At 35.7% G+C, this 27,691-nt stretch overlaps 1 protein-coding gene across 7 annotated transcripts in view; it reads right to left on the reverse strand.

The window, feature by feature from the left end:
* Nucleotides 1-4,937: 4,937 nt before the first annotated feature.
* Nucleotides 4,938-27,691, reverse strand: part of dnmt3aa (DNA (cytosine-5-)-methyltransferase 3 alpha a) — a 55,678-nt gene continuing 32,924 nt past the window's right edge. For 4 of the 7 annotated variants that reach the window (XM_084091859.1, XM_084091861.1, XM_084091862.1 and 1 more), the window contains 18 exons: nt 23,262-23,495; nt 21,431-21,589; nt 21,246-21,353; nt 20,918-21,074; nt 19,568-19,717; nt 19,441-19,485; nt 18,809-18,888; nt 18,612-18,724; nt 15,534-15,717; nt 15,008-15,092; nt 10,436-10,581; nt 10,254-10,344; nt 9,510-9,658; nt 8,268-8,353; nt 8,106-8,175; nt 7,666-7,803; nt 7,209-7,327; nt 4,938-5,665 (listed from right to left, as the gene is read on the reverse strand). In XM_084091859.1, the coding sequence (XP_083947985.1) occupies nt 5,524-5,665; nt 7,209-7,327; nt 7,666-7,803; nt 8,106-8,175; nt 8,268-8,353; nt 9,510-9,658; nt 10,254-10,344; nt 10,436-10,581; nt 15,008-15,092; nt 15,534-15,717; nt 18,612-18,724; nt 18,809-18,888; nt 19,441-19,485; nt 19,568-19,717; nt 20,918-21,074; nt 21,246-21,353; nt 21,431-21,589; nt 23,262-23,495 (2,256 nt within the window). In that variant the 3' untranslated portion in view covers nt 4,938-5,523. Of the gene's footprint in view, nt 5,666-7,208; nt 7,328-7,417; nt 7,554-7,665; nt 7,804-8,105; nt 8,176-8,267; nt 8,354-9,509; nt 9,659-10,253; nt 10,345-10,435; nt 10,582-15,007; nt 15,093-15,533; nt 15,718-18,611; nt 18,725-18,808; nt 18,889-19,440; nt 19,486-19,567; nt 19,718-20,917; nt 21,075-21,245; nt 21,354-21,430; nt 21,590-23,261; nt 23,496-27,691 lie in introns of those variants that run through there. The other 3 variants (XM_084091860.1, XM_084091864.1, XM_084091863.1) reach the window with 2 other exon arrangements.

Raw genomic sequence — 27,691 nt, forward strand, 5'->3', positions numbered from 1 at the left:
CAATAAGCTTTTTAGCAGAAAATGAAGGGTAAAAGATGTGCATTAAGTGCAGGGAATGATGGAAAATTGGATTTTGTTTCCTCATAAACCAACACATTTTATAGCTCGTTTTCTTTGACAGTTCAGTTAATTGGACTAAATGTGGCCAACAATCGCAATGGAAACCAAATTATGACCAATAAGATTGATTAACTGACATGAAACTCAAAAATCCGAGAAAATCCAGTTTCCCACCGGTAATTTGACGGCATTCGACTTGTAAATACGATCGTTCCCACGTGACCTGAAGGCAGCATGTGAATACAGTATGAATGAATGTTTTTTTACTGAGAGGCACATACTACAGTAATGTCTAGGCTAAAACACATGAATCTGTACATATTCTGTTTTTATTCGCCTTTCTTTTTTACTTTATTTTCATCAAGTACAAAGTTAAAATGCTTTTTGTTAATATATTCATAAAAGAGTAAAATAATAGTGCTTTTTCATGACTACACAACATAAAAACAGTCATTGTCAAGACCAAGTCACTTCTCAACGATATAGTTTCACGTCATTCTTTTCTAGATTATCATTTAAGAATAATGTATAGCACCTTTTTGAAACAACCCTTCCTCACGGTCTCTCCGCTTCGAAATATTATTCCTAAAATAACCTCACGCAAGACCACCGCCTTCTTTAAAGCTGACAACAGGCTTACTGGTCGGCTCTCGAACGCATCACCTGTCAATCGTCTTTCCCACACGGGTTCATAAATAGAAAAGAATTCTCTGGTCATTTTATTATTTGGACACGGCCATCTCTGACTCACAGCTCCACCCCTTTATTATAACAGCCATGCATACACTAGCCAATAATCACGGCAGAATGACTCTAAAAGTATTCAAAAACACCCACCACACAAAATTTAATAAATTTCTAAAAAAAACAAAAAAAACCTTATGTACAATTCATTAACCACTGAAGTCTCGACTAATAACAATCAAACCTCACGTTGCGTTACGAGATTCACCAGCCTTCACCAAACGAACACAAACAGACTCTAAGGCTACGAGCGGTTCGACCCAGCACAGTGCCACAAAGATCCTGCTAAAGGAGTTGGATCCTACCAAGCGAACCTTTAAAGGAGAACATCCTGCATTTTAGATGTTTGCTTTCAACGCCTTGAACTCTTAAAACTCTCACACTTGTTAAGTTTGGTTTGATTAAAACGAACACTGGTGCGATTGCTCTGTTAGCACGGTTCATTTGAATAAGTGTGAACGCTGCCATCTGAACACTGGTGCACCAAACAAGCGGACCGAGACGCTGAGAAGAAGGGACTCGATCCGCTTCCGGTGCGGTTCGACTGAAATATGAACGCAACATGGACCAAAGACATGTAAACGAGCCAAAAACTGGACATAATGTCATAAGATGTGACCCTAAAAGGACAGAATGCTCAAGCATGCCTGTTTTTACTCATCATAGTCGTGATGTTGTCCATCACAGTTCGGTACAGGCATCAGAACCGCGTCTCCTCGCAGCAGATCTTGGTTTGTGTGTGTGACGGAGGGATTCCTGTCGCTGTTTTGACTCCTTTACACATTTTATAAGCTCTATATGAATTCTCAGCAGGTCAAAATACCATCAATATGTAGCTACGCACACACACCGAGCGCATTTATCCCAGAACACAGCATTGCTTTGGATGTTCGGTAAGTTCGCAAAATAAACGTCATAAAATACGTCTTTTTGTTTTGAGTCTTTAGGTTCGGTCTTAAAAATGATATTGTGAATGCTATGTGAACCAGGACTAAATGCATCATTTTCTCTTTTGGACCAAAAGAACCAAGAGAACCGAACTACAAGTGTGAACACACGGCAAATGATATTGGAGCAAAATATGTCCGAAAATGATTAAAAGGGGGTTGGGATGAAATTTGTCTTCAAAACCCAACTAAAGACATCATGTCGGTTATGAGAGTTTTCATAAAAATCTTTTTGGCAACTAAAATGGTCTGCGTTATCTCTGCGAGGCATTTCTAGACAGAATAAGCCGACTTTTTTAGTATTGAAACATGGTAAAGTGAGAGTAGACACTTGTTCTTTCAAGCTATGACAAAAATGGACTGAAATAACAGTGTTTTGAATCACATTTGCCCAAAGTGAATTATTATTGTCATCAAACAACAATCCAATGAGTTCAAATGTCTAAATGGCAGGATGTTTTCCTTTAAGATCGGTTTCTGAGCATGAGCTAAAGCAGAAGTTTACTATAACCTGTGGGCCATAAGCATATTTCAACATCAACTGTGATATAACCATTCAGGTTTGAATCTGAATTTAAACTGCAAAAAATAAAACTGTCTTTCAGGTAATGAGTTGGTCGACTTGCTTTCAACATGTCAGCCAAAAGTTCAAAGAAATGAGCAACCCTCAAATAACAAGTAGTCTAATGTGCTAGTTTGATTAGAGAAACCAAAAAAGGTTTCCTTTTCCGGGTTGAAACGTGATCTGTATAAACTCTACCCTCCTGCGAGGGCCAATGTAATTAATCAAATTTATACAAAAATCCTCGGTTTCGAAGCACATCTCTGTGAGCACCAGAGTCCTGTTTACTTCAGATCGGAAACAGGATTATAAAACAGCACACGTAGTAGAGTTGTACAGTAATCCAGTTTGCACGTAATCCAAGTGTGAACTCTCCGATTGCACCAGAATAGGACTCTGGATTCTGGGAGCACCATGTGACCAGCTTTTATGACATCACACAGATGGGCCACTTTCCCAGAATCCCGAGCAAGGAGCACTGAATGTATCAGACTATCAAAAACCAGAACGGTAGATTAGCACGCGAGCTGATGCGTACGCAGTTCAGCACGAGAGAGAGAAAGGCTACGTTCACACCGCGAGAGCCTGATTCAGAATCGACACATTTTTTGTTCATTCATTTTGTCGATATTTGAAATCCTAAATGTTTAAATTACAATTTGAATCCAATTTGGCCTCAGACTTTAAGACCCCATTATATTTTTTTATAAAAAAAGATAATGCATTATAATTATTTCCTTTTTAACACTTTATTTAGTAGAATTTACAAAACATTTTAATATATGGCAATTTAAATTAAGCGTGAACCTACACTACCATTCAAATGTTTGAAGGAAGTCAGGTTTCATTTATTTGATCAAAAAGACAATAAAAATATGCGAAATATTATTACAATTTAAAAGAACTGTTTTCTATTTGAATAACATCATTACTCCAGTCTTCAGTGTCACATGACCCTTCAGAAATCATTATAATATGCTGATTTGCTGCTCAAGAAACATTTCTGATTATAGAGTTGTGCTGCTTCATATTTTTATGGAAACCGGGATGCATTTTTTTTCCTCCAGAATTTCCTTGATGAATAGAACGTTAAAAAAAAAAGCGTTTATTTGAAATATAATCTTTTGTAACATTATAAACGTCTTTACTGCCACTATTCACCTATTAAATGCATCCTTGCTGAATAAAAGTATTCATTTACTTTAAAAAAAAAAAAAAAAACGTACTGACCCCAACCTTTTGAACAGTAGTGTTTGTTTAAAAATGCATGAACCAGTCTGTTCACACTGAAATCACTGTGCAAAAAAAAAAACAAGTGTCTTAGTTGGAAGATGAAAATGTAATTTTTACTCACACTACCTTCAAAAAAACATGCGACTGCGGTGTGAACGTAGCCGAGCTGAACCGGGAGCAGAACGCAAGTCAGGAGAGAGTGAGAACGAAGCACCATGAAGCTGCACCATGGAGTTCCTGCACCGAAACACATGCAGGAGCTAAAACTACACAACATCCCTGATACCTGACTGAACAACACAGTAAGAGTGGTGGTGTCTGGACACGTGCTGAGTGAAAACGGCAAGATCTGGCAGAATCGGATGCAAGTAATCCCATGCGGAAGTTCAGCTTCTGTCTGCCGGCGGAATATTGCATCAGACACGACAGAAAAATTGTAAATAAACTTCTCTCACAACGGAGTAAGAAACGGTCATCTTTACTCACCCTCGTGTCAATACAAACCTGCATGACATTCTCTCTTCGGTGAGGGTGAGTCATATATCATTTTTTAACTATTCTTCTACATTAATGTGAGTGTGTAACAGCTCTCAGCATGCATGCGTGTGTGTGTGATGTGACACAGCTCTCTCACTGTATGTGCCCTATAGGTTCCAGCAGAAAGGCATCATACGGGACTGTGTGCTGCGTTCGTATTGCTGAGAGAGAGACAGGGAGACACACAGAGAGAGAGAGAGCACCATAGTCGAGTTAGTGGAGTTGTGTGTGAATAGTTAAGTCAACTGTAGTTTAGTAGTACCATATTAAGAGACGTAACCTGTAAACAGTGTATTGTTGATTCTTCAAGCACATCTTCTCTCTCACAGGAAAAGTGTGTTTATGCGTGAAAATGATGTTTGTGTAGATGTTACACGTGTCCTAACCAGGCATGATATGATAAAGCGTCAAGTGATAATGTTAACATGACACTTTGTCAAAACTAGCCGCGGTTCGCCTGGTTTCTATACATGTACTGGTAGAAATAATAGGCAGCACTGCTTAATCAATCTCATGTAAATATGTCTGAGGTAAAATTTCGTCCAAAAATCAAAAAACAAAAATAGTATTTACATTTCTTTTTTCATAACAACATATGCCCCCCCCCCCCCAAAAAAATCTGGATGTTTAACTACTTTTTGTAAAATAATTCTTATTCTCAATGGTGACTCTCATTAGTGAGTAACTTAAAAAAATGCTTTATATATATATAAATATATTTCATTACAATAATGAAAAAAAAAAGAAAAAAAAGAGGACATTTATATATAATAAAATTTGGGAGGGGGAGGGAGGGGATGTTTAATTGTCATAAAAATCATGATGCAGTATATAATTTCTATTTTTTTTCTTTTGATATTAGGGTGAAACATGACCTGGCACATATTTTCCGTGAGATATATAAAACATCAAATATGTATCGCTTCCAGTGAGGACAGAACAATGACTCGACGCTTGAAAAGTTTCCACATCTTTCCTAGTTAGTTAACGCTGCAACGTCAGATGAGGGGTCGGGGAACAGGACTCGCCCGGTTCGAGCATCCAGAGAGCGTCTGCTTCTGTTTCACACTAGCTAACCAGCGGTTTGTGCTCTATATTTTCACGCTCGGACAAACATACACTTGCAAACTCGCTCACATTTTGTCTCTGTCAGATGTGTGAGAGAGTAAGAGTCATCACAGTTGAAACATGACCAAAAAATAAAAATAATTATGAAAACGTCGAACAATAAAATACAAGAAAATAAAAAATTTGGAGTTATGTCTTCAAATAAATATGTGAAGTGTGGCTGTCTAGTGGGTTGAATATTAATCTTAGGATAGCACCAGCCATTCACAGGCCACGAGCAAACATGAAGAACACAAGAGGGTGGAGCTTATCGAAAAGGAAAGGAAGAAGAGAGACGTCATGACGCCATCATGACGTGAGGTGGGCGGAGCTTCAGAAACAAGCAAAGTATTCCTTCAGCGGAGCGAAGAGGTGGCGAATCACAGGCACGCTCCACGACCTTCCCAGAAGCCTTTGCCTGGCGAGTCGACTCATGTTGGACACGTCAGTGTAATGGACAGGGAAGCCGAACACTCTGTAATGCACAAAGCAGTGGATTTTACCCACAAATTAAGCCTGTTTTTAGGACTATTAACATTTTTGTATTGTGACTTTTTTATGACTTTTAATCATATATTATTGAAACAAGTGACTAAAATTATTAATTTAAAATAATTTGTTTTATTTCTTATTGAAAGTGTAATAGAGTTGTTTTTTATTGGATTATTTTATATTCATTTTATTTTTAAATTTTTCATTATTAAAATTACTAAAATTATTAATTTAAAATAACTAGTTTTATTTCTCATTGAAAGTGTAATAGAGTTGTTGTTTTTACTGGATTATTGTAATATTTACTTTTTTATCATTAACAACAAAAAAGAAAGTACAACAATGCTAAAATTATTTATGAATATTTTATAAAATTAAAGTTTTTTTCAGGATTCTTTGATAAATAGAATGGTCAAAAGAAACATTTATTTGAAACTGAAATCTTTTTTAACATTATAAATGTCTTTACTGTCACTTTTAATCTATTTAATCTAGTCCTTGCTGAAGAAAGTTATTTCTTAAAACCAAAAATCATATTGATATAAATATATGTACAGTGACTCCAAAATGCACACTTACACAAGACTTAATTTTTTTATATTATTAGGGCCCGAGCACCGATGGTGAGAGGACCCTATTGTTTTTGCTCCGTTTATTATTCTTCTTCTTCTTCTTCTCCAAAGTGAATCGCTTTTTAGAGGGCCTAAACATGCTCGAAAACTCATGAAACTTTGCACACGCTTCAGAAGTGGTGAAAATTTACGTGTGATATGGTTTTCAAAATTGGGGGGGGCAAATTCGGTAAATTATTGCCCCCACATTTTGCCCCGGCTCTAGGTTTCACGTACAGGTATGAAATTTGGTACATACATGTAATGACCCAATACCTACAAAAAAGTCTCTTGGAGCGCAGCCCTAAACACAACAGGAAGTCAGCTATTTTGAACTTCCTCTCAGATTTTGGGCAGTTTTTGCCATTTCCTGATGTTGTACTTTAACGAACTCCTCCTACAGTTTTGATCTGATCCTCTTCAAATTTGGTGAGTGTAATCTTAAGGCCTTTACTAAAAGCGCGGGGTGGTGGTGGCAGGGGTGCGAGGGCCCTTTTCATCGCTGCTTGCAGCTTTAATTTTATATACATTTGTTATTCATTATTATATTTTATATGAATTGTATTATTAAATTACTAATTATTTAAATGATTAAATTACTAAAATGATAAAAATGTAAAATGAAAATTCCACATTATTATGAAATACAGTTATACCGTAGTTATACAGTAGTTTTTTTAGTTTTTTTTTAGTATTGTTAATTTTTATTTAATTATTATAAACTTCAACAAATAAAAGACCGTACTTTTAAGTACTGTAAGTATTCTACAATTTAAAAGAATGGATATGAGAGTTTAGGAAAAGTATGCTTAAGTGTCTCCTAATTGAAATATGCTTTATTTTATACTTTCTTTTTTTCCTTTCGACTTTGGGATGAAATGATACTGGAAGCGCAGGTCATGTGACGGCCCTCACCTCTCCATCTCTGTGCACCACAGGATATCCTCTTTATTGTTCATATAGACGGGGTAGTGCTGGTCTTTTCCTTGCTTTATTGAGTTGGAACGGGTCGTGATGGTTCGCACTTTGCCGAACTGAAAAACAAAGCACAAGAGTAAATCACTTCCCTGTTGGCCACCCAAACCTAGTGTCACGTAGCAGGTCTACTGTCATGGGCCAAGAACAACCCACTTACGGGAAGAGAACGTCTGATTGACATGGACAATAACCAATCACTGTCTGCTTTGTTTTTATGCGACGTTTAGGGTCGTCAATCTGAGATATTTGTGCCTCAAACAAGTCCTCCAAGTGAAATCATGTCTGGATACAGTCAATAATAATTTGAAAACAAATTATTTGAATAGTTACAAACTATCCTGAACAATTCATATTGAAATCATGATCTTTTCATGTATAATAATCATAATCACACCGTGTTTGTTCGTTGGCCAGTGGAGAACTGGCCCTCCGACCGAGCCTGGTTTCTCCCAAGGTTTTGTCTCCATTCTGTCACCTGATGGGAGTTTGGGTTCCTTGCCACTGTCGCCTCTGGCTTGCTTAGTTGGGGACACTTAATATTCAACAGTATTATTGATCTGACTGTACTGACGCTGCTGTATGAGAACTGAGCTGACACTGTTTTCTGCAGAACTGCTTTATATATGAAATTAACTAATTTAACATTTGATGATCTTCAAAATGAAACTGAATCAACACTGAACTGACTTGAGCTGAACAATGACACTATTTTCTGTTGACCTCGGCCTTTTCCTGTTATCACTGTAAATCTGCTTTGAAACAACCTGTATTGTATAAAGCGCTATATACATAGAGGTGACTTGAACACACACACACACACACACACACACACACCTTAGCTGTGCGTCCATGTTCCAGACAGTCTTGCAGGTCGAGTTTATCATTCGCCATGGCAGTCAGTGGCCTGAAGAGAGAGAAAGTTTGTTCTGATGTTTATTTCATTTTCATTCAAACACTACTAATAATAACTAATCTCACTCATATTGTAAATTGTACCGGTTCATTCCAGGTAAGTTCCCCCAGAAGTATCGAGCTCTGTGCGCGGCCGACACCTCCTTAGCGTCGATCATTACTGGATTACACTGGAAGCACAGAGATATAAATATATTTTATATGAGGAAATTCAGAAAAGTACATTCATTCTTTACAAAATGACTGTCAATGAGAGTTTCATTAAATAGTATTTGCAGGCCTTCAATATGTTTTAAGTCTCTTCTGCTCATCAAGGCTGCATTTATTTGATCACAAATACAATAAAAACAGCAATACTGTGAAATATTATTACAATTTAAAATAACTGACTTAAGTGTGAAGATATGTTAAAATGTAATTTATTCCTGTGATCAAAGCTGAATTTTCAGCATCATTACTCCAGTCTTCAGTGTCACATGATCCTTCAGAAATCATTCTAATAATCTGATTTGCTGCTCAAGAAACATTTATAATTATTATCAATGTTGAAAATAGTTATATATACTGTGACTGCAAAACGCATTTGGATACTTGCCTGAATGTCAAAAAAATACTAATACTATATTTAAATTTATAAAATGAATTTTTCTTAACTGACCTAAATCAATATAAATAAATAAATAAAAATAATCATATTGTAGTCACATGATCATGGAGTTGTCTGTGTGATTAAAACTGAATTGTGAATTGATGAAAACAACTGATTTAAAAACACCTTTTTCAATAGGAAATAAAATAAATATCAATATCAGCATCCTGAATGTAACTGCATTAGATCAAATAAAAGGTCCCACTTTATATTAAGTGTCTTTAACTACTATGAACTAACATTTAAATTAACTGTTTAATCCAATGAATTTCTTGTGTACACACGTTTTTACATGGTACTCGTATTTAAAAAATACCTGCATGTGATTAAAAAATTTCTGTAATTACATGTATAATTAGACTGTTGATCCTCCCTTTCCCATCAACCCACCCTTAAACCTGTCCCTAAACTTACCCACATCCCACTTCAATACAAATAAGTCAGGTTTTAATTGATAAAACAATAATGTTGAAAATTAAGATTAAAAAGTATTTACTAGGCCTACTTTGTGTTCATCAAATGTGAATTCAAACATTTTTCATTGTCCAAATCCATTTTGTGCTCACTGTACATAAACACTGTAACATGTACAACCACAAGAGGGCAGCGCTGATGAATAGCACACATGATTCACTTTAGGCATGTGTGTGTGTGTTTGTGTGTGTGTGTAAACACACCTCCAGAAAGCGTGAAATGTCTCTTTTGTCACTGACTCCCATGGCAACGACATTTTCAAACAGCCAGAAGAACGGTCGGTCGTCTCCGTTTTTGGGTCGCGCTTCGTGAAGCAGCCGGTAGAACTCAAAAAACAGACGCCCGGTGCCCTCTGCACAACACACACACACAGACAAACACTTACTACAACACAAATGCATCAATATACAATAGAGCTGCACGATTCTGGATAAACTGAGAATCAGTGATTCTCAGATCATGATTCTGAATAGACAACTAAACAAAACAACATTTACTAGAGCTTCTGACAAAATGTTAATTGCTGCAGTCTATTTAAAAAATATACTGAATTAATTTGAAGTTATTATTTTTGTTAAAATTGGTTTAAGTGAGTCACTCACCCATAAATCACTTGTTTCATTACTGGATGAATCAGCATTTTTGAATGAATCTCTTGAATGATTCAATAACAAATGTATTTTTTTAACGGTCACTTGTCGCCACCTACTGGTGTAACGATTTAATTGATACAATCTTTATTTGAAGCATCAAGTTGTTTTCAAAAGGTAATTTACTTTATTTAATCGCTGCCGTAAACATCAGTGTTTATATCTGAACTATAAACTTTTATGCTACTTCTGATGGCAAATTGTCAAAGATTAATCGTGCAGCTCGAATACACACACACACACACACACACACAGATGTTGTGATGCCGGAAATGGATCTCAAACTGGGTGTCGTACCGAACAGGCCTTTCCTGGCAGGGTTGACGATGGATAGATCGTTACAGGGGCTTCCACCGATCACAAGATCAAAAGGCCCCCACTCCTGAATCTAGAGACACGGGACGGCAAGCAGAGAGGGACATCAGAAGCGCGTCCAGGAGAAAACACAGTGCGAGACAGAGAGAAAGACACATGCTCACATGCTTGCGTGTGACGTTCCTGACATCGCCCACATACATGATCCGTCCCTGGTGTCGCACAATCCCCACCGTGATGGAGTCCTCACACACCTCTGACGCCACATAGCGCTCCACCTGAATACCCAGATCCTTCAGCACCAGCAGCCCTGACAGCAAAAACACACATATTCACGCTAACACATGTGTTTGATTAAACGGATAGCTCACTGAAAATTAAAAGAAAAAAAAATACAGTGCTATGCATAAGTTTAGACACCCATGCTAAAGTTGACTAAAAAGAGGAATAAAAAATCATCTTTTGGAAATTGAACTTAATGCCTTAATTAAAAAAATTAGGAAAAATCCAACCTTTAAGGACACCAATTTTCTTTGTGAATGAATAATGTATCGTAAATAAATAAATGTTCTTCCTTAAAATACAGGGTGCATAAGTCTGGACACCCCTATGTTAAATTCCCATAGAGCCAGGCAGATTTTTATTTTTAAAGGCCAGTTACTTCATGGATCCAGGATACTATGCATCCTGATAAAGTTCCCTTGGCCTTTGGAATTAAAATAGCCCCACATCATCACATAGCCTTCACCATACCTAGAGATTGGCATGGAGTACTTTCCATAAGATCATCTCTCAATGCAAATCAAACCAGCTATTAGGCTAACTGAAATAAAACCATGCCAATCTCTAGGTATGGTGAAGGCTATGTGATGATGTGGGGCTATTTTAATTCCAAAGGCCAAGGGAACTTTATCAGGATGCATAGTATCCTGGATCCATGAAGTAACTGGCCTTTAAAAATAAAAATCTGCCTGGCTCTATGGGCATTTAACATAGGGGTGTCCAAACTTATGCACTTATGCTTATGTATTTGATGGAAGTACATTTATTTATTTACGATACATTATTCATTCACAAAGAAAATTGGTGTCCTTAAAGGTTGGATTTTTCCTAATTTTTTTAATTAAGGCATTAAGTTCAATTTCCAAAAGATGATTTTTTATTCCTCTTTTTAGTCAACTTTAGCATGGGTGTCTAAACTTATGCATAGCACTGTATATGCAATGTTGTTATAGTTTTATTTACATTTTCTAACGTTGTGAATTGACTTTAAATTTCACTTCGTATTTACAGAGATGACTCGAAACATTTATTTCTGTCAGTTAATTTTAGGTTCTAGTAGTTTTCATTTTGATATTTAGTTAACACTTAAAGGGATAGTTCGCCCAAAAATAATTATCATTTACTCGCCCTCATGTCGTTCCAAACCCGTAAGACTTTCGTTCATCTTCGGAACACAAATGAAGATCTTTTTGATGAAATCTGAGAGCTTTCTGTCCCTCCATTGACAGCTACACAACTATTACTTTGACGCTTCAAAAAAGTTCATAAAGAGATCGCAAAACTAATCCATATGAATTGAGCAGTTTAGTCAAAATTTTCTGAAGAGACACGATCGCTTTATATGATGAACAGATTTAATTTAGGCTTTTATTCACATATAAACATTCATCAATTCACACATTAGTTGTGGTAAACAGAAGCTCAAGCGAACAGTTTATGTTTGTTGATCAATGTTAATATGTGAATAAAAGACAAAATTAAATCTGTTTATCATATAAAGCGATCGTGTCTCTTGTGGTGGATTTTTAATGAATAAAATAATAAACTGTATATCAAACTAATATGTTTCTAACATCTAACCTTATTTCTCTTTTTAGGCCTAACATGATAACACTTTGAAACACAATGTACTAAAACGTTCTGTCCTGTGTTTTTGAATGTTGTATGTTGTGTTGCCATGCCCCTTTGAGTTTGGTTGTGTGAGTGTAAAAATAACAAATATGGGAAATGAAACTAGACAGATGACTAGGTTTGAACCTTGTGATTAACAATGAAGTAATCATTAAAACACAGTTTGCTTTACCTAGTAATAGAAGGGTTTGTCTCTGAAAACCAATCAAATTGTGGGGAAATTATGTAATGCAGCATGACATTTTTGCCATACCTCCTTATTCGTTTTTTATGATTAACAGTTTAACACACACACAAATCCATCAGAAAAATGAAGCAGTACACATACAACAAAATAGAATGAAAGGAAGACATAACGCGACCATAGACAAAAACTATACTATAAATTAGGGCTGCACAATTAATCGAATTTCTAATCGTGATTACGATTATGGATTCCACGATTACGTAATCGTTCAAAACCGCGATTACAAAAAAAAAAAAAAAAAAAAAAAATCCACTCTGCGTGCATTTAGAGCATGTTATGAGAGGCAAATCACAACTACTTCAGAAAACCCAGCACAATAGGAAGGAACTACCAGGCAGCGACGTATGTGTACGCTGAAATAAAAAGTCTTTCACCTCAGAAAAACGGACGTTCCTGTCATGTCAGCCGTTATAGGCTACTGTGTTCGTAGTAGCGCACACTCTTCAATTGCACGCGCAAATGCGGCGGCGCGCGCTGTGTATAAAGTGCAAAGGAAACTACGAGCATGCAACGTTGTTACGTTGTAAATTGGTAAATCACGAAAGTAAAATACCAATAAATCACGTTACTGGTACGTCGTGTGTTAGCTGAGAAGGATTTGCATGCAGGGATGATTTTCATTCTATTCACCAGGAGCAGTTTCCATGTTTCATTAACAGTTCTTGTTAGTATTGTGTATCACCATGGTAACTGTCGTTTTAATATTAACCCACTGATCTATATAATGACATTCTATATAGATCAGTGTATTAACCCCAAAATGCCACTTTATTTTCACTTTGTGTTATTTTTTTATATTTTAAATGACTTTGGTGGCTCATACCAACATTGTATTAACAAAAGCTAGTTTGGGACTGATATTTAATAGCTTTAGCATAAGCCTAATGTTTATTTCTTAGTAGTCTTTACTGTTAGTCATATTCTTACAATTTATGTGTATGTTAAGTAAAGGGGGACAGTGTGTGTGTTCACAATTTTTAAGTAAACATGTATATATATATTCTATATATATTCAATGTAAATTGTGATAATCGTAATTAATAATCGCAATTACAATTTCAAGGGAATAATCGACAATTATGATTTTTGTCATAATCGTGCAGCCCTACTATAAATACATTTTAGAAAATTATAAAATAATAAATAAAAAAAATAAAAAATTTAATAAAAAAGACAGTGATGCACAGAGCCCTTGAGTTTACAACCTTGCCTATATGTAGGTACAGTATTCTATCAAAATCTATCCATCAGTCATGTTTTCTAGTTAAATGCTATGTTTATTTAGCCTGGAAATCCAGACCTAAATCTGAAAGATTAATGATCTGGCGTTGACTAATAAAAATCGGCCAACTCGAGGGGCGGCACCAAGCATGCGTTTGAAAATCTCACTGGACGCAATTGGATAACACTACGACCAATCACAACAAGTTATCGCTTAGCTTCCAGCGGAGGTAACTGGTAGATTAGACTCTTACCGTATCCGGTCGGCAAAACAGCAAAAACGCCCTTCTTGCAAAGGAACGGTTCGAGCGGCGTCTTCTGTTCCTCTTTTAGATAAAAAGTCTAAATCTTTCATTGTAGCGGCCAAAGCCTTTTCAAACAACTGGTGTTCATCCATAGCCATCTTGCAATGTTTACTAATGACTTTGACGTTGCAGAGCTGTCGTCATCTCGCCTCTGTCCCGCCTATATCAGATAACCCGATGTGATTGGTGCAGCTCGGATACAAGGGCATATTTAATGAGCATCATTACTCGACACCGGAGTAACTCGCTGAGCAAATTCAACTTGTGCTCTCGCGAGAACTCTGGATTACCAGGGTAATGTTTATGAGCCAGAACGCCATTAAACGTCCAAAGTGTACGAATGATACTTCCCCCATTTCAAGTTATACTCCTCCACTTTATCAAGAAACCTATAGGACAGTTGTTCAAGGGTAGCCAGCTGACCCAGAGCGGCGCGCCACAAATCCAGTGCAGGTGCAGAGCCATACCTCCTTATTCTATAAAAACTGTTGTATTCGTGTTAGCTGGTGGGATTCTCAATGGAATTTGTCTGAGATCCTCCAGCCTTGCTTCTTGGGAGAGATTCCCTGAGAACTGCTCGGGAACTCTTCTGGCCGTGATTAAAGCATTTAAAGGACATTTGCTGAAGTCTGTTTGTCGATCATTGCTGCGCAGCAAGAAAGCTAGTTAGGGAAGCAAGTTAGTTAGGTAGACTATATAAAACGTCAATTGGAGACGACCCAGGGAACGCCGATTGGAGACGACCCAGATAGTTAGGTTTAGGGAAAAATCTACCACACTCTTCAGAAAATTTGGACTCAACCGCTCAATTCATATGGATTAGTTTTACGATCTCTTTTTGAACTTTTTGAAGCGTCAAAGTGGTAGTTGCGTATCTGTCAATGGAGGGACAGAAAGCTCTCAGATTTCATTAATAAGATCTTAATTTGTGTTCCGAAGATGAATGAAAGTCTTCAGGTTTGCAACGACATGAGGGTGAGTAAATAATGACAGAATTCACATTTTTGGGTGAACTATCATCACTTTAAGGTCTTCAGGTGTGATCTCACCTGTAGCGATGCCATCAAATAAAGAGAGCACTCTGATTGGCTGCCTCTTCTCTGCCGCTACTGGAGAATACAACCTCATTGGTTCCTGAGAGGGGAGAGATAAACAGATTTTGCTTTTTAACTTCCATTAGTTAAAAGTTATTTAAAAAACACTCTGTAGTCAGAAACATTATCAATTTGAATGAATGAAGAGAACAAAACTTGAACTAAATTGAGCTGAATAATGACACCATCGTCTTCTGTAGGGCGGCCTTACAGCTGAATTGAATTTGTTTCATATATGATTAATTTTGGCAACAGCAACAAAGAACTGACTCGCGCTGAACTCAACTCTCTTTGAATTTGAATTCATCTCATATCTGATGAAGTTTGCATTATTGATTCTGGTATTTTCCTGTTTATCACCGTAAAGCTACTTTGAAACAATGTGTTTTGTATAAGTCGCTTATACAAAGATAAAGGCGACTTGACTTATTTTATACTTTATTTTGTAAGATGTCAAAGTTGCCAAACTAGCTGAACTCACGAAGTCCTGGTCGTGGTTGTTGGCGAAGAACAGCTGCAGTCGCGTGGTCCAGTCGTCTCTGCGCCTCAGAAGCCCGGACACGTTCCTGCTGCAACACATGTAGCAGTTCCAGGGGTCTTCACGGATAGCGGCCTGTGCCGAACCGGCCCCGACCAGCAGATCCACACACTCCACACAGAAACACCTACACACACAACATCGATTCAGAGATCTCTCTCAGGCTATGTCTACATTAATCCCGATACATTTGAAAACACATTTTTCTCTACGTTTTAAAGGTGCATTGTGTAATATTTAGGAGGCTCTGTTGACAGAAATGCAATATCATATACAAAACTATGTTTTCAGTAGAGTTGGGGTACTCGAACTCGGACTCGGACTCGAGTCCGGACTCGAGTCCAATTTTTAATGAACTCGGACTTGTCACGCACTCGGATGAATTTGTACTCGGACTTGACACGGACTCGGACATTTTAGACTCGGAAAATTTGCCGAGTACAGTTGAGTCCGGGCACTGGAGGACACAATATTATTCAAAAACGAAACGAAACTGCTTACATTGTGTTGTGTCAGTGTTGAGCATTGTAGCCAATCACAGATATGTATATTAAGCACATGAACACAGTGGCCAATCAGAGGCGTTTTGAGTCACCATGCGGAGAAGTCGCTCAAAATGTATGTTCAGAATCAACGCGAGTTTTATCCTTTCGCAAATCTCCTCATAAACGACAAAGTCTTGACGCGATATAAATAAGAGATTCACTGTGCAGTGCGGACAACTTCAGTGTTTATGACGAGAGTTTCAGTGAGAGTGCAGAACGTAAGTGAAAGAAGTAAGTGATGGCTTAAAGTGAGCGCTATTGACAATCTAAATAATATATTTTTTCATGCTTGTAGAGGACCAGTGGTTACGTTCACACTGTAAATTAAAAAGAGTGATAGCTGCATTTAAATGTGGGAGAGAATCCGCAGAATTTTAGTCCTGTGAGTCATGAAATTGCGATGATTGACACAGCAACCATAGCAACATGAGAACGCGATAACCAAAGCAACATTTTGGCGTCTAATAATGTTATGATTTTTGTTACATTGATTTAGCCTACACTTTAGTCATAAGTTTACATACACCTTGCAGAATCTCCAAAATGTAATATTTATTTATTTTTTAATGAGGATGATCATAAAATGCCCTGAAAAATCTTTTTCACATAATGGATGTTTAATAGCCTAGTCGACAAAAAAAAAATACAAACACAAAATACAAGACAAATTACATAGGCTTGATTTTAATATTGTGTTTCTTTACCTGAATGATCCACAAGTTTTTTTTTTTTTTTAATGGTTGTTCATGAGGAAAAATCCTCCAGCTCCTGCACATTCTTTGCTTTTCCAGCATCTTCTGCATATTTGACTCCTTACTAGCAGTGACTATGATTGTGAGATCCATCTTGTCACACTGAAGACAACTGATGGACTCATACACAACTATTACAAACCCTGCAAACATTTAGTGATGCTCAAGAAGGAAGCAACCATTAGGAGCCAGGGGGTGTAAATTTTTGAACTGGATCATTGGTGTAAATTGCTCTTATTTTATTTTAAAAATCATTAATTAATTTAGTCCTGCCATTTAGAGGCTAAATAAGATATTAGCATGTAAAACAAAATAAGATCATCAAAATAAATAAAAATTAAAAAATCAACGTCATCTTGCTCAAAAGTTTACTCCTGGCTCTTAATGCATCGTGTTATATTCTTGAGCATTACCTTGCAGAATCTGAAAGATGTACGATAGGTAAACGTATGACTGTAACTATACATTGGAATCATTTTGTAAGGTTTAACATATTAATTTAAGAGCTCAGTGTTGAGACCTTTCACTGGAATTTGATTGACATACGATCTGACCAGATAATGCAGATACCTGCCATTTTTGTCCGACAAACAAACCAAACCAGATAGTAGATTAAAGTCATTGGACTTGAACTTGAAAAATGTTGTGTATTGAATTCTTTTTGCAGTTCTGATGTTCATTCATGTTTAATTCGTGCTATAACTAGAAGATATTATCAGTTCATGTGCTGCTTGAGTTGAGGCCTATATTAAAGCACCACAAAACGGTGTGTATTGTTTTAATTTCATAAAAATTACAAAATTTGAAAGCTGAGACTTTATTTCATACCAGAAGTAGCCTTGTCTTGTCTGTTGGCGCATTGTCAGTGTCCTCTTTGCTCTGCAATATATATTTCACTGTGTGAGAACATGTGGAGTGAGAGCGGAATGGCTTGTCGGACGTAGCGACAGTAAGAGGGGCGGGTCTCTGTGAAAGGTCAATTTAAAACCATTTAAATCTTTGTGGACTCGGCCGGACTCGACTCGGACTCGGATGTTAAGGACTCGGACTCAAGTGCGACTCGGCCCTCTTTGGACTCGGACTTGGACTCGGACTCGATTGTTAAGGACTTGGACTCGACTCGGACTCGACAATGGTGGACTCGGACCCAACACTAGTTTTCAGTGGTGTATAAAGACCTTACTTAATGAACCGTTATGTTTTTATTACCTTAGAATGAGCCATTTCTATCTACATACACCACACTGAAATGCACCGACATGTTTCTACAGTGGCCCTAAACCGACAAAACGCGTTTCGTCACAATGTTGTTCTTCGTGAAAAGAAGCTAGCTAAAGTCAGCGAATAAAATATTAAAATATTTAAAATATAAATAACATTCAGTTTTACTGAATAATTAAGTAAACCTAACTGCTTAACTGGCTACTCTCTGCTTTCTCAGACGATGACATCTTTTCCTGTCGGCCACCGTAACTTCTGTTGGGTGCAATTCGCAACCTCACCACTAGATGCCGCTAAAAATTACACAGTGCACCTTTAAACTTTATTCCACACTGAGACGGCATTTTTGTCCAGCAAAAATTGAGATTATTGAAAGAAAGAAGAATGCCGACTTTAACGCTAGTGTGGATAGAGAGCGCTTTGAAATGAAAACACCGCTTTAAAATATATCCAGATTAATGTGGACGTAGCAGGAGATACAGAAAAAACCCATACATACACACCTGCAGCAGTTGTTGTTCCCGCACATGAGCACTTCTCTTCCTCCACAGCAGATGGTGCAGTACGACTGATAACCGTCATCGTCGTACTGATACGCACACTCCAGGAAACAATTCTGCACGGGAACAGAAAACCACCTCAGAACCAATCAGAAGTCAGAATGGGCTTGATTGACAGGTGGAAATGTGTGCATGTGTACCTTGCAGCTCTGGCACATGGCTCCAATAAACAGAGGATGTTCAAGAGATACGTTCTGACTTCCACAGGAAATACAGATATCTGCACACAAAAAGACTCCATGATGATGTTTGGAATAGCATGCTACTGTACCATATTATTTATGCTGTATGCATACTATGCACAGTATGCACATTTTGTCCTATGACACTCTGACTATATATATTGTATCCCACAATGCAATGTGCTCAACTTGACTTTGTTTCTAATGTGATAAATGAACCAGAAGTAATATCAATCAGGATTTCTTTCCTGACTGACTTCCAAAAGTCAAGATATTTTATTACATTTCTTAACTTTTGGAAATACATATATTCACATTTGTGCATATATTTGTAATGGTAATATTGACCACTAACCCTTGTGTATTCCCGAAAAGAGGTTTGTGGTATCAAAATGCAGTTCTAATGTCCTAATACTGGTGGTTTACTACATACTCGTAAATAAGCGTAGTACGTACTTCTAGCACACAAACTGGAACTCACTATTGATGATCCAAAATCTATGCTAAACAGTATGTTATGTTTCAGGTGAGTTTTGTTTAAAAAGAGCAAACATCCAGGGGTCAAAGGTCACATTCAACAGCAAACTCACCTTCGATATTGCGGCACTTCTGCCTGACTTCATATACGAGTCTCTCTGAGGAAAACAAAACGTGCGTTAACAATCGCTGCGAAATGTGAAGACAGTTTGCTTTGGCACATGTGTGTGTTTGTGATACCTCGGGTTCCTTCATCTATAATCTCTTTGATTTTGGGTTTCTCAACACTATTCTTCCTGGGTTTCTTGGCAGGGGGCGGAGCTGTGTACGCAGCAGCCTCAGGCTCCACCCACATCTCTGGATACACCTCAGTATAAGGGTTCCGCTCCGCTAGAGCACACACACACACACACACACACACACACACAGTTACACACAGAATTAGAGACAGAATGTCTCTAATATCTCGACTGTTTTTCTATGATAGCAATTAAAAGTCTTTTGCTTCTCAGATGTTTGTACTGAGAATAAGTCCCCAGTAATTCAGAAGAGATCTGTGCTCAGATTTGTCTGCAATCAAAAGTCTCTCAGGGAATCAGTCATTTATCATCAACTTTTTCCAAGACCAAATTATTACGTCTATGCTATCCAAAAAATTATTTGAGCAATACAATAAATAATAAATTAAATTAAAATAAATTGAATTAATATATTTTTTTACATTAAAAAAAAAGAAAAAAAAAGTAATAAATAATAAAATAATTTCATCAAAATAAAATAAACAATTAATAAAAGAAAACTAATAAATAATATAACAAAAAACACAATAATAAATCAAAAATAAAATAAATATCATTAATTAAAATAAAACATAATAAATAATATGACAAAAACAATAATTTAATCAAAATAAAATAAATATATTAATATCATTCAAATAAAACATATACAATAAGTCTAATAAAATTAGGGCTTTCAACGTTAACGCATGCGATTAATTAAAAATCCTTAACGCGTTAAAATAATTGAATGCAAATAAATGACTGAATCATGTGAAATTGCGTCATTAACGTAATTTATATCAGTTAGATTAGATTAGTTTAAAGATAAATTGTGCATGCTTAATTAAGTGTTTAATCGCACAAAAACGGTGTGAGTAATTGCAATTAATTTTTTTAATCTATTGACAGCCCTAAATAAAATGTAATAAATAATATAAACAATAATAAATTAATAAAAATTAAATAAATGCCATTAATAAAAATAAAAAAATAAAATAAAGATTAAAATAAATTACATTATATTGATATGTATAACTTGTATCATAATATTTGATAAATGGTGCATGCTTAACTCCACGATAAGTGTGCGATTGATTGCACAAAAACAGTGTGATTAATCGCAATAAAAAAAAATTAAATCAATAATAAATTCATACAAATAAAATAAATGTCATTGATTAAAAAAAAGATATATATACAATTATAATTATATTGATATGTATAACTTATATAATAATGTTTGTAGTAGTAATGAATTATTATAATAAACAATAAACAATAATAAACTATAATTGAAATGAGCGGGTACCTGGTGGCGGCTCCAGGCCTTTGGCCCCGGAGGGGAGGAACCCAGCGCTGGCCCATTCAATCATCTGCCGAGTCTGCAGTTCTACACTCTTCCCCGAGTCCGAGTCGTCCGCGGACACACACACAGGGAACAGTTTTCCTGCACGCGTACTCGCCGTCTGTGCAGATCCACACAAACAGCATGAGAAAATACACACATGCTGGTCTATACTCCTATTTACATCCATGAAAGCTACATGCGTAAGATCTAGTTTAGTCAAAGACATCAGTGTCACTATCAGTCAGTAAACCAGGGCAATAAATATCATGTTTGTTTCCGCATGACTTGCCTGTAAAACTTCATAGATGGCTTTTCTGTACATGGGCTGTTTGTTGTAGGTGGGCTGATGATAAGATGTGCAAAATGTACTCAAGGGCAACAGCTTTTCCACACACACCTGAGAGAGGGAGGGATGTTCACTGTAATGTGTGTTATCAGCACTCATGAAGGATCCTGATTGGACGACTGACTCACCACTGAGAATTTGCCATCTCCAAACCACATGACCCAGCGGGTTCCTTCAGCGGCCCGACTGCGACTCGTCATCCACCATGACACGATCCGCCCGGGCCACCAGGAGAATCCCCGTAACTTTCCCCAGATGAGCTCTCCGATCCCGAACCCACGGCCGTCCTGAGAAACATCAGCTTCAGGTTAACCTCACACACTGCAGGTCAAATATAACTCAGTCTGGGGGCTGTCAGGCCAAATAGGAAACAAAATCCTGAAATTGATTGGGGGGTTTTTTCAACAAATGGTCGCTGAAAAAAAAGCAGTTGCCTGACCTTCAGAAAATGCTAATCATCAAAATCAGGTCAAGCTAAATTTTATGTGAGCTGTTTTATTTCATGTGAGGTTTACAGTAGGGCTGTGAATTTATAACAGGAATTAATTGTACAGATTTCTGTGATTAATTGCAATATAGTTTTATTTAATATTAATTTACTAATTATTATTATTATTATAAAAAAAAAAAATATATGATTAGTTTTAAAATTGATCAAAAATGTATAATACATTATTTAATATTGTTATCTAATTAATAATACCATTTGAATTTATATACATTTGAATTTATAATCATAATAAATATATTTTGGGATTGAATCCACAAATTAATGTAATGTAATATAGAATTAATGAAGCACATTTTAATGGGAACGCTTCATAAGTAACATTCCCAATGCTTTTGACCCATTCAATGTAAGTATGAAATAATAATAATAAATATGATTTTCTTGTGATTATTATTATTATTAAATAAAAATATCAAAGAAAAGGAAAAATTAATCTGTAATAATACTATTGTAGTTTTTGTTAATTTATACGAATCATAATAAATATATTTAAGCATTAAGTCCTCAAACAAATATAGTTTTATTTTAAAGTATATTTTAAATAATATTTGTTAATAGCAACTTTTTCATAAACCACATTCCCACTGTTTTTGACCCATTCAATATGACTATAAAATAATAATAAATATTATTTTTATTGTGATTACTATTAAATCATTTTAATTTAAATAATTTGTAATAAATATTAAAGAAAGTAAGTTATGATCTGTAATAATAATTAGTGCTAATTTATTTATATTGATATGTTTAACTTATATAATAATAGTTGTAGTAGTAATTAATTATAATGATAAATAATAAATAATAATAAACTAATATTATTAAATAAAAATATGAAATAAAGGAAAAAATAATATGTAATAATACAATTGTACTTTTTGTTAATTTATATGAATCATAATAAGCATTAAGTCCTCAAACAAATGCAGAATCAACATAAATTAAGTATACTTTATATAATATTTGTTTAATGGCAACTTTTTCATAAGCCACAATCCCAGTGTTTTTGACCCATTCAATATGACTATAAATATGACAATTTTTTAATTGGGATTACAAATAACTAAAAATATTACTAATCAAGAAATAATTTGCAATAATACTAAATATTAAAGAAAATAATATATAATCTGTAATAATAATATTGTACTGTTTATTTATTTATATTAAATCACAATAAATTCTCAAATGAACGTAGAAACAACATAAATGATATTAATAGCATCATTTTAACCAAAACTTGAGATGCAAAAATTATCCTGATAAATGCATGTAAAACATTTGCGTTTTTTTAACATTTAATTTCATGTCAGATAACAGTTTATCTTGCATATCTAAAATAAAACTGAACTAAAAACCTTGAATTGTTTTTTTAAAGTCAGTCCCCTATTCAAAGTGCTGTAAACAACCAATGAAGAGTGACTCTTATTTTCAGCACAGATATTCACCTCGTACTCCAGATCCATCTCGGAGGATCTCGCCATCACCTTGTTGCCGCAGGCGACAGGAGGCGGCTCAGGCGTCATGGCAACCGTTGGGGAGGCGGGGTCAGTGTGCTGCTGCTGAGGTGTGGGTGTGGATGGGAGGTTGATGACTGGCTCCTCCTCCTCCTTCTGAGAACTCACTGCTGATTGGTCGTCCATCGTGTCACTCATGGTGGTCAGCGGGTGGGTCTTCTCCTCCTTAAAGACACGGAAACAACAAACACATGCGGTCAAAACAAGGTGTAATACAGACACAAAGGATTTGTACTCGTATTGCTTGCAAATGAAAAGCAGAAACGTTTTTATGTAAACCTCTTTTGCTAGCAAGACAACACACTTGATTGTATGTGTGTGTGTGTGTTTGGGTAAATATTGATTTGAAATCACTGTGGAAATGTAGCCTACAGGTTTTTACTGTCATGTGAGGACAAACTCTCAGCTAACAGGAGACAAGATGTCTCTGTGTGTGTGTATTAGACTCCAGAATTACTGGCATCCTGGAAATAAATGCGTGTTTACATGGACTGTAGAAATCCAACAATTTAGACTGTCCATAGTCTAAACTACTTCATTTACACTTCAATTCACATGCATGATGATTCTGAGTAAATATGCATCTTCATAATCTTTGTTTCTACAGTCTTTTATTGCAAAACCATGTCGAGTTACACTGCCATTCAAAAGTTTGGGTCAGTAAAATGTAATGTTTTTTAAAGTGGTTTTCTGCTCACCGAGGCTGCATTATTAAAAATACAGTAAAAACAGTAATATTGTGAAATATTGTAAAATAACTGCTTTCTCTTTGAATATATTTTAAAATGTAATTTATTCCTGTGATCAAAGCTGAACTTTCAGCATCATACTCCAGTCTTCAGTGTCACATGATCCTTTACAAAAGACTAGTTGTGCTTGCGCATTTAGAGTGCATGCTTTCACTGCGTGATAAAATATTCAAGCCCCCAAATATTCAAGATGAGGGAAAAATAACTCAGTATGTCATTTAATATAGTTAATCAATTTCACACAAAGAGTGCCGTTTTATCTCCAAATATCAGCATGATTACAAATGTGATATAGATTTTATACAACAGATCAATAAACATGAAGTTAATATTAAGTGATTTACATTTTAGACACAATATTGCTTGTTTTTGCTCTATTTTGCCATCGAAAATAGTTCCAAACAAACAAAAGCCACAGGACTGTTTCGCTACTGAATGAACAAATCGTTTGAATGAATGATTCAATGACTCACTCATTAAGACAGTCAAATGCTTCATTCCTGAATGAATCAGGTTTATTTTATTTTATTTTTTAATGAATCAGGTACTTATGGAAGCTTGTTTCCGCCACCGAATAATAAATAAATAATAATAATTGTGACTTTTTATCTCACAATTAGGAGTTAACATCTCGCTATTCTGACTTTATTTCTCAGAATTGCAAGATATTAAGTCAGAATTGCGAGAAATAAAGTCGCAATTGCGTGTTATAAAGTCAGAATTGCGAGATATAAAGTCAGAATTGCGAGATACAAAGTCAGAATTGCGAGAAATAAAGTCGCAATTGCGTGTTATATATAAAGTCAGAATTGCGTGTTATAAAGTCAGAATTGCGTGTTATAAAGTCAGAATTCTGACTTTTTTTCTTGCAATTGCGCAATTCTGACTTTATAACACATAATTGCGAGTTTAAATCTCGCAATTCTGACATCCTTTCTCAGAATTGTGAGATATAAACTCACAATTGTGAGATATAAAGTCCAATTCTAAGGGGAAAAAAAACCCCAGACTTTTTTTTCTTTCTTTTTTTTACCTCAGAAAAGTTTATATCTCACAATTCTGACTTTATAACACGCAATTGCGACTTTATATCATGCAATTCTGACTTTATATCTCCCAATTGCGACTTTATTTCTCAGAATTGCAACTTTATATCTCGCAATTGCGACTTTATATCTCAGAATTGCGACTTTATATCTCCCAATTGCGACTTTATTTCTCAGAATTGCGACTTTATATCTCCCAATTGCGACTTTATTTCTCAGAATTGCGACTTTATTTCTCACAATTGCGGCTTTATATCTCACAATTGCGACTTAATTTCTCAGAATTGCGACTTTATATCTCACAATTCTGACTTCATATCTCGCAATTCTGAGAAAAAAAGTCACAATTCTGACTTGATATATCGCAATTGTGAGGAAAAAAAGTCAGAATTGTGAGATAAAAAGTCGCAATTATTATTATTTATTTATTATTCAGTGGCGGAAACAAGCTTCCATAGGTACTTGAGTGAATCGGTTGAAGCTCAATGACTCACTCAATAACAGTAACTTGCTGCCACCTACTGGCAGTTTTAATTTCACATTTAAAATATTTTATAAAAATAATTTCAAAATATCAATATTCAACATTATATGATTAAAACATGAAACCATTATTTATGCATTTGTAACTGCAGGTTAAATGCATGCATGTCCCTTTATTTACAGTCTGTGTAAATGCATCTAAATGCCACTTCAGATGCAGCTTGTGTTTCTCCTCTGCATTGCAAAGATGAATTTTGTTAATACTGATTTCATTTGATTGGTAACAGCCCTACTGTGTCTTATTCTAATTGAATGTATTGATTAAACGTAAGAATTTGACACAAAAGATGATGGATACATACGAAATCCCAGAAAATATATATATTTTTGTCTATGTCAAACACCCCTCAGTGTATGTCTAGTCAAGAATAATTTCGTGCGTATTAGAAACGCTGTGGGTTTGGAAGGAGGCACACAGATTCTAATCTTTCTGAGGATGTCAACAAGATTCCCATGACTTCGAAAACAACATTACAGATCCAGCACCACTGACTCAGGAAAGGAAAATTACAAATGAGATCTCTACTAACGGTTTCCACCAAATGTTAAAATACTTTCCTCATATCCCGAATAAATTACTTTAAGTAAACCATTTATATTATGTAAGTTTCGCTGAAAAGTCTATTCAAAACATTGCTCTGTCCGTTTGAGCATCCTGACAAAAATAAAAAGTTTCGTTCTCGATGCTTAGGCTTCTTTTTTAACTACCGTATGTGAGAGTGAAACTTTGATTCTTTTGAGCAGCTGTTGGTGAACTTTTGCAGGAAGGTCATAAGCGCCTCATTTGACCTTTAACCCCGCTAAACGGCCAACCACAGAGCAGCTAATCGCACCGAAACAGAAACACTAAAATACAGAAAGACAGGCCTGTTTGACGGGTCAATGGAGACACATAAACTCTATAGAAAGTGCAGTCCAACAGTTTTTATCACGAGAGGGATGGAAGCAGAAGATGGACCTGGTATAAACGTCCATCTCAGACGCTCAGCATTAAATAAAGGTTTAAACGTGATGCATATAACATTTGGCGATCTGATCAGAAAAATAAATAATCAATCATTATAATTAGCTTTACAAATTCAAGTTCAAGAACATGAACACACAGACACACACACTCGGTCAAACCCTAGTGAGCGGCCTTGCTTTTTTTTGGAAATAAATGAATACTTTTACTCTGGAAGAATGCATTAAATTGATCACAAATGAAAATAATAACATTTATAATGTTGCAAAAATGTATCAGAGAATCCTGAAAAAAATGCAATATTCCAACTTCAATATTGATAATCAGAAATGCATCAAATCAGCATATTAGAATGATTTCTGAAGGATCATGTGACACAAAAGACACAGCTTAGATCACAGGAATAAATCACAGTTCACTATATATTCAAACTGAAAACAGTTCTTTTAAATTGTAATATTTCTCAATGTTTACTATATTTTGATCAAATAAATGCAGCTTTGGTGAGCAGAACAGACTTTTATGTAGTGTATTCAAATCATATTATCAATATTTTACTTCTCTATTACAAATCATTCACCTTAAAAACATTAGCTGGAGGTTTTTGTACACCAAACAAAACAGGTCGCAAGACAATTTGCTCTTTTAACGATTGCTACGGCCGTCATGAGCATTATGATTTCTCTCATTCATTTTTATGCGATTGTTCTGTCTCCTCCTCATGTCTCTGTTACAAGAGAGTTTGATGTTCGCATGCTGGAAACATAACACATAATTATGATGCACGAACACACAAATATTGGTTAAAATAACCTTTTTTTTTTTTTATCAGAATTTTTCACAGAGCAATGTATTCTGGGATTGCATCACTCGTGATAAATATATGTGATGCTGCATTCGTATTTGGCCAAAATTTCAGAAGGCAGCATAACGTTGCCGCCTACCTTTTTGGAACGACCTTTATTCTAATCGAACGCACCAATGATGCCTTAAAATACTCCCTTAAAATACTCCCTAAGTGGGCAGCTCACCAGGTTCTGGAAGAGAGCAACTATCTGA

Source organism: Abramis brama (genome assembly GCF_963993115.1).
Source record: "Abramis brama genome assembly, chromosome: 18".
In the NCBI taxonomy this organism is placed as follows: Eukaryota; Metazoa; Chordata; class Actinopteri; order Cypriniformes; family Leuciscidae; genus Abramis; species Abramis brama.